Source organism: Frieseomelitta varia, unplaced genomic scaffold (genome assembly GCF_011392965.1).
Source record: "Frieseomelitta varia isolate USP_RPSP 00005682 unplaced genomic scaffold, Fvar_1.2 scaffold_513, whole genome shotgun sequence".
In the NCBI taxonomy this organism is placed as follows: domain Eukaryota; kingdom Metazoa; phylum Arthropoda; class Insecta; order Hymenoptera; family Apidae; genus Frieseomelitta; species Frieseomelitta varia.
The window spans coordinates 440052-447813 of record NW_025110272.1 but is presented as its reverse complement, the minus strand read 5'-3'; the positions used below and the strand labels follow the sequence as shown (position 1 = coordinate 447813).

At 35.9% G+C, this 7762-nt stretch overlaps 2 protein-coding genes and 1 long non-coding RNA gene across 31 annotated transcripts in view; 1 reads left to right on the top strand and 2 right to left on the bottom strand.

Annotated features, from left to right (window-relative positions):
- Positions 1–519: 519 nt before the first annotated feature.
- LOC122533256 lies at positions 520–2242 on the bottom strand. The gene is made up of 2 exons (XR_006307663.1): positions 1400–2242; positions 520–1206 (listed from the first exon to the last, which is right to left on the bottom strand). It is a non-coding gene; the product is annotated as an uncharacterized LOC122533256 (long non-coding RNA).
- A 186-nt stretch (positions 2243–2428) lies between these two features.
- Positions 2429–7762, top strand: part of LOC122533254 (cytochrome b5-related protein-like) — an 18307-nt gene continuing 12973 nt past the window's right edge. For 2 of the 6 annotated variants that reach the window (XM_043662795.1, XM_043662794.1), the window contains exons 1-6: positions 2432–2565; positions 3994–4265; positions 4422–4689; positions 4816–5107; positions 5234–5449; positions 5684–5969. In XM_043662795.1, the coding sequence (XP_043518730.1) occupies positions 4032–4265; positions 4422–4689; positions 4816–5107; positions 5234–5449; positions 5684–5960 (1287 nt within the window). In that variant the 5' untranslated portion in view covers positions 2432–2565; positions 3994–4031 and the 3' untranslated portion in view covers positions 5961–5969. Of the gene's footprint in view, positions 2566–3783; positions 3917–3993; positions 4266–4421; positions 4690–4815; positions 5108–5233; positions 5450–5683; positions 6714–7762 lie in introns of those variants that run through there. The other 4 variants (XM_043662793.1, XM_043662791.1, XM_043662792.1 and 1 more) reach the window with 4 other exon arrangements.
- LOC122533252 (myosin heavy chain, muscle) overlaps positions 6110–7762 on the bottom strand; it is a 39757-nt gene continuing 38104 nt past the window's right edge. For all 24 annotated transcript variants that reach the window (XM_043662775.1, XM_043662790.1, XM_043662784.1 and 21 more), the window contains one exon: positions 6110–7301. In XM_043662775.1, coding sequence (XP_043518710.1) covers positions 7218–7301 — 84 coding nt within the window. In that variant the 3' untranslated portion in view covers positions 6110–7217. The remainder of the gene's footprint in view (positions 7302–7762) is intronic.

Below are 7762 nucleotides of genomic sequence, written 5' to 3'. Positions count from 1 at the left end.
TTTTTAAATATTCTATTGTTTATATTAAATACACATCTCGACGGAACGATTTAATGAACATAGATGTCGTTGATCTAAATTCTTCGAAGTAGAGGTTGCTACAGGTTCACGGGCGGACGAAACTCAATTTTCACTTGCGAAAGAATAATAATTAACAGGATTAAATTTGTAAAATTGTGTCTGCTTCCATAGTTGTATCTGTTAAAGTTGAACGTTTAACGCTTTCCCAGCGACTACGGAAGCGTTCTAACGTTATCGCAAGTATTCATTGAGATTGTTCGTTGTATGAAAATATGAAAATTATTGTATGAAATACACTTCCTTATAATGTTATTTAACGCTGTCAATTGCGAGTTATTGTTAATAATTTGAATCTGATACGGTATAAAAGTAAGTCAAATTGATTAGTTATCTGTGAAACAGACATTTCAACAAATACTTTCTCGTTCTCAACTTCTTTTTTTTTATCATTTTATTTTTTCTTCCTATCGTGAAGTTCATCGAACATTCTTTTTTAGATTTGTACGCGATATGATATATGTAAAATGTATATTCCATTTCCGATAATGTACGCCTATATCTATGTATGCACATGTACTTATACATATACAAGGAAGAGAAAACTCATAAATTAAAGCAAAGATCGAATTCCGATTTTGATATTTTATTGGAATTTATGTTAACAGTATAAGAAACAACTGCTTTTTGATAAAACTTCTCAATAAGATTAGATATTATACTTTTATCAATTATGTATCTTACCGTTATTACAAGAAACATTGTATTAAATGCATAGTTTTCGCTTTTATGCATGAAGATGAGTGAAGAAGAATATTTGTACATACAGATAACTTGCAAACTTTGTAATTCAACTGACTGTTTCAGAGCACTATTCGCCACGTTGAATATTGAATTCTTCAGTGTGGCAATAGTACGTATATAATTTGTTTATAGTTTCGATTTGCAGGTATTCCAAGAACGACAGAGAGCCATCGTTGTTTATTATCGATAGACTAACGTTAACCTTAGAATTTGGCCATTCATAACAGTCTATTTCTATTAATATAGAATACGCTACGCACTTCACAATTACATAAGTCCGATTCCATGAGTACGATTTTATCTAATTTATGTTTCTTCGTCCCACGATATTCACTGGTTTTCAAATGCATTCCATTTTCATTGCAATAATGGGATATCTAGAATCTAAAAATACCGGTATTGTGTAATATCGATTATGATCTCTAGATGAATGGCCGATAATAGATAAATAGAGTAGAATAAATAAATAAAAGGAAGCATCAAAATAGATAAATGATAAATGGCCGATAATAGATAAATAGAGTAGAATAAATAAATAGAAGGAAGCATCAAAGTTCAATGTAAAGTGTAAAATTACCAAAACTTTTGTCTTTTATGTTTCATTATGGTCGGATAAAAATAGCATTGAACGATCGTATCAAAACGTGACTTACATTTGCAAGAATGAATATTGTCACGATACGTATCTACATATTTCTGTCACTCGAAAATTAATCATAAACATTTATCTGCTTATATATAATTTAGGTATATCCTGTATATGATTTGAATACATACTAGCCAGTAGCAAAATTGACATTGATATTTTTCTTATCGACAATGTTCTTCTACTGTAATTTCCTGTAAGAAAAAATCCTGTATTACTGTAACGAAAAAATCTGTATAATCTGTAAAATATTTGGCTGTACAGCGCCGTTTTGGGCAAGTTTATTTCATTATCAGCCTTCGTTAGCCAATGCAGATAATTCCGTTTCTTGTCACTTGTTCTGCTCGTAAATTAACAATAACCCAGTAAACATACACTGTTTACCACATCATTGGTCTATCATTGGAAAATTCCGAAACTGGCTGAAAGAAATTTTAACAAATCTCCGTGCCGGAGATTGTATCTACATATATCCACTTGCAACTTTGATACTGAGCTTGTACTCGAAGCGTTGAATGGAAATTTTTCAATAAAAGAATGCACCAGATAACGAGTAACGTAATATAACATGTAGGTGGAAAGAAGATGAGCGATAGAAATCCAGATTTGATTGGTCGGTGTTTTAGTTAAATTCGATACATTTTTAAATACAAAGACAGCTATTGGCCGAAAATTCGTGCAGCACGGTGTGTCGGTGAGTGGTGACAGGCGACTACTCACCTTGCCCCTCTGACGGCCTGCAACTCTTTTACCACAGCTCCGAACAGGATATTTATGTGTTTTCGTATATGTGTGTTTTACGTGTATTCGTATAATTTTGTACATTCACATAATAAAATAACGTGTCAGCGAGTTATCGCTTGCTGGATTGACCGTTGTGGGATCAAAGTACGTGCTAGATCCGTCAGTTTCCATCCAGTATGAGTTTGTTTGAGATATATAAGAAAGTAAGAAGAATTGTTCTCGCATTGTTAAAAGTGCTACGTTGAACAACGTATCCAAATTAATTTTTAATTGACATCACTGTAAAATAAAATAGCTATTTTTCGCGCAGTGAATTGCGTCTTTCGCAGAGTGATCGAATGAATCAATAATTGGTAAGATTATCATCTAACATTTATATCAAGTGGTATAAATATGTGGAAATATGTGGAAATAAATCAAAGGAATCAATCTTTCATATTAAAAAGTTCTACAAGGAATCTTTACTTGAACACGGTTAATTTCATTCTCGGTATGATGAAATTCTGATAGAAATTGTGATAAATATGTTAGTAAGTAATCTTTTAACGAGATAAATATTTAGAAATATTTCCGATAATTGATGCTTGTAATATACGTGATGTAAATATAATTTATAATATATATATACCAAGTAGGTATTTTGAAAATCGGACGATTCACGCTAATGTAGCGTGCGCATAATACGTATACACTTGTATATACTCGTACTATTGCAAGATAACATTTTTAACATTTTCATAATCAGACGGGGAATTCAATTTCACACTTGTATATACTCGTACTATTGCAAGATAACATTTTTAACATTTTCATAATCAGACGGGGAATTCAATTTCGTTTGCATCAGAAAGTTCAATAACTTATCTTGTTTAGGCATGACTTTACAAACTACTTTTCAACAACCAAGATAAAATATTTTTCGCGATAATCTGAAAACAAATTTGCGATGCGATGGATGTGTATATTATTATTCATTTATAGTAAACATAGAGAAATGAAACGCGTTCGATCATTGAGAAAATCGGGATATTTTAATCATGCGTTAAAATCAATGTATAAAAATGAAGAAATCTTGTTTCTTTTGTCTGAATGATTTTGTCTATTTTTAATAGCAGAATTGCAAACCACGAAACCACGATAGCAATTTCAAAAATTTCATTCGTTTTCAATCACTATCGAAACCTCGAGGTACGAATATGTACCTTTTTTTTATGTATGTATATACATATATAGCTGAAATGTATGTATATAGTAGAATGAAGAAAAGGATCCCAGGCTTTGATACTGTTTTCAATTTTTTTTAATCTGTCTATACGTAAAAATTTGATCGATTTAGTTTTGAAATGCAAGTTCTTCGATAAAAAAAAAAAAAAAATGACATTATTGACGTATTTTATAATTTGCGTCATTTGTACAATCTTTCTCGGAAAGATTTTCTCAATCGTTTATCTACATTTTTACATTCCGGTAATATTTAAATATTGCCGGAGCGCGATAAAATTCGTTACGTCGTTATTTTCTTCAAACGGAACCATTAAAAGCTTTATTTTTCAGTTTGTTCGCTCTGTAACTCTAACTTTGATAGTCGAACGTTTCGCTAACAACATTTCGCTTCACGGTCGTGATATTTTCAGAATGCAAAGTTTAAGTAGAGCTTAAACAACCTTCGAAGCACGATTAAGCGAGATAATTGAGATAATTAGAGTGGGTACTCGTCGATGATTGAATTACTCATTATCTTGTGTAATTGTGTTGCTGAACAGTAATTGTCTTACGCGCAGGTGAACCAAGAGACTAATACAGAGGGAAATACAGGACTATGACGCAGAAATCGGAGAGCTCGATACCTGGTTTCGAGAACTTTCCTGGAAGGGAAGTGAAATTCAAAACGCCGTACAGTTTCTTTGAGGCGCGAAGGAAAATAGACGGTGCGGAGGGTTTGTGGAGGATTCGGAACAATTTGTACGACTTGGAAGGTTTCGCAAAATTTCACCCAGGAGGAGAGGAATGGATTCATCTTACCAAGGGTACCGATATTACCGAAATTTTCGAGGTAATTTGCCTTTGTTTACCTCTTGTAATATATATATATATATATATATATACTCCTGCGGGTATCAATTGCTATTGCAATTTGCCTGAATGTAACCGAAGCTAAATATCGTTGTATCGTAAGCTAAATATGCTAAATATGTTGTATTTCTTTCAGTCGTATCATTTGACCGACAAGGCTGCGAAACTTCTTCCAAAATACTTCGTAAGAGAGGCAGTTTCGCCGCGAAAGCTGCCATTAACGTTTGAACCGAACGGTTTCTTTTCTACGTTTCAAAGACGCGCTTTGGAAGCACTGAAGCACGTGGATTTCCATCGGCCGTCGAAGAAATCGAATTTAATCGCTGATCTTCTCGTCACTGCTACCGTTTCGTTCAGTCTCGCAGCAGCTTACACGCAGTCTCACTTAATCATCGTGCTTGCTGGTTAGTTGAACATGGATACGTACATGTCCCTTTTTGTTTCTCGAACCTTGAGCGTTTTCGGTTTCTCCTTTCCTTTGTGAATTTATCTATGGAACAACATCCAGTCAGACCGTTTGGATATTTCAGGACTCTTCCTCACCTGGACCACGATAATCGGTCACAATTACTTTCACATGAGGGACACTTTTCGAATGTATTACTTCGACTTGAGTTTAATGTCGTCGAAGGATTGGCGAATAAGTCACGCACTGAGTCATCACATTTACCCCAATACTCTTTGGGACTATGAGATTTACTCGCTCGAGCCTTTTCTCCTTTGGCTACCGGATCCTAAGAAATCGTGGTTGTTGGGCGTCGTTAGCCAATTGGCAAGTCCACTGATTTGGGCCCTGGGATTTTACGAGCAAGCGATCAAAAGGTAGGTCATTGCTATTGTCAATTCGTTTCGTTTGGATGTCGTTCGAAACGCCTAGTATTAGTATTATTATATAACAAGTAGTAATTACAAACATGAAATATGCGTATGTAAAAATATTTCTTTCAGATACTACTCGGTGTTTTTCGAATATAAAAAATTCGAATTTCGAGACTTTGTACCGTTTCTTTTACCTATATCCATGTCCCTTTTCGCACCGAGTATCTTAGTGGCTGTGAAACTGTGGCTGTTGATTATACTAACAGGCAGCTTTTTATTCTTCATGGTCGGTGTCAACGCAGCTCATCATCATCCCGATATCTTTCACGATGGCGACATATACAGGTTTGGGTTTCCGTCTTACACTTGTACGAATATACGTACGAATATACACACGCGCTAGCCTATCGTAACGTAACGTACATCGTTACATATTACATACGCACATTTGTACGTTCATCTTTCGTTCAGATTCGTTCAGCGTATTATTAAGATTTAAGTAAACGGGTGTCTTGTTTCTAATTGCAACAGACGTGAAATTACAGTGATTGATGAGAGGAACGAAATAATGTTTTGCAGAGATGACTACGACTGGGGTGTACTAGAGTTGGATGCCGTGAGAGAACGGCCGGTGATCGATGACTCTGACTTTCTGGTATTGACCAATTTCGGATTGCACGGTCTTCATCATCTTCTACCAACGGTGGATCACTGTTACTTGCATCTGTGCGAGAAAGCTTTCAAGGAAACTTGCAAGGAATTTGGAATCAGTACTGAAAAGTTTAGCCAGTGGGAGCTCGTGAAGGGACAGTTTAAACAGATTCTACGTAAAGAGCAGAAGAGAAATCTTAGATAGACGAATAGAGTGACAGACTCTTTATACTTACACAAAAATAAAAAGCAGTTACGCTCTGCGAACCAACGAGTTGAAGAAACGGTTGTGTTGTAAAAATTGTATGTGCAGGATCAACGACGAGATATATAAAAAGTAACAAACAATTGTGGTTGGTTCTTAATTTTATTTATTGCTTATTTATTTTAATAAATACATACTTCGGCTCTCTTTATAAATTACAATTAAGTTTTATAGTATAGGATTATCATTTCGTTGACACATGTATATAATAATGCGCGCTGCCGTTCAAATCTGTGAAATCTATCTTTCGTTTTCGTTTGTTCTCTCAAGTTTCTCTCAAGCAACGTGTGAATTTCTGCTGTTTTTTTTTTTTTTTCCTTTTTGTTTTTGCCTCTTCTCGTCGCGTTCCGTTTCTGTAGTTTTTGTGTTGTGTATTCGTGTTGTATTCGTATCGATTCGTCCGCTTGAATACGCGCGTATGCCAGTGTGTTTGCACGTTGCTTTTCTTTTCTGCCACAGTGTTGTCGTAACCGTAGGACGTTTGTTTGAAATTTCTCGAGTTGGCTCGCTGGCTCTCGTCTATTATTCGTTTCGACCGCTCGCACCCACTTCCTTTCTCTCGTATTCTCTCTTATACTCTCCCACTCTCACTCTTTCACAATCACTTTCCTCGACCGTCAGCGCGAGTGGTGAAGACTACACATCGTTCTCCCCCGCATCTATTCTTTACACGTATATCGCCGATTTACCAATCAATAGCGGAATATATATTATAGAATTATAGAGCTAGATCCAGAACCAGAACCAGAACCAGGATCAGAATCAGAATCGAATCCAAAGCTGGAACCGGAGTCAGAACCAGAATCAAAACCAGAAACCTAGTGTAGCACAACGTTTGAAAGAAAAATTTCAAAATCTGCGTGTAATCTTTTTTTTGTATGGTTTTATTTGGAAACTAGTAAGGTGAGAGACCAAGACGCGGACATTCTCGTGTCAATGCGAAAGTAACAAAGATCGAATCTGGTTACTTTTGATAGGTTTTTTTTTTTTTTTTTTTTCTTTATTTTTTCTTTCCTTTTCAGCGTGAAGTTTATACGTTTACGCAGCTACGCGTAAGGGAGACCGAATGGGGATGAGTTATTCGAGTGAGATGACACGATGAAAGTTTGGCCGCTTGCGATCAATTCGTTGTTTGTTCGTTAAGCTGTTACGATCGTGTTTGCAACGAGTGTGTGTTAGTCGCGTAGATTTTGATTTTTACAGTTCACCATCGGGCTGCAGGTCGAAGCGTGGCGGGAATGCGGAACCATCCAATTGGGGTTTGAACGTAGGTCGGTGTGGCTGAAAAATTTCAAACATCTATTATTATTATTATTATTATTATTATTATTTTCGTCGTCTGGGATTCTCTGTCGTCGCTGTTTGGTCATGGATCACTGAATTTGTTCGAAAGTACATTTATGTTTCTTTGCTTATTGGTGGAATTTACTACTACTACTGCTGCTACGCCATTGCGTCAGGATACTTTCGAACAACGATTCGAATTTCGAGTTTCAGCAAGTTCAATGCACGTATTTTTCGTACAATTCGAAAGTAATTTCATCACAGTGGTAAATTTACAAATCGAGCGTACAGACCGTTGATTCCATTTCCAATCCCATCGTTAACCAGATTCTGGTATCTGGTTGTGTGCGTTAAGAGGAAGAAAAAAAAGGGGGGGGGGGGGGGGGGGAAGAAAAACAACGAACCAATTGTTTTCCTCGTTCGTTGCTTTGGGACACGAAAACGCGTTCGTTCATTGT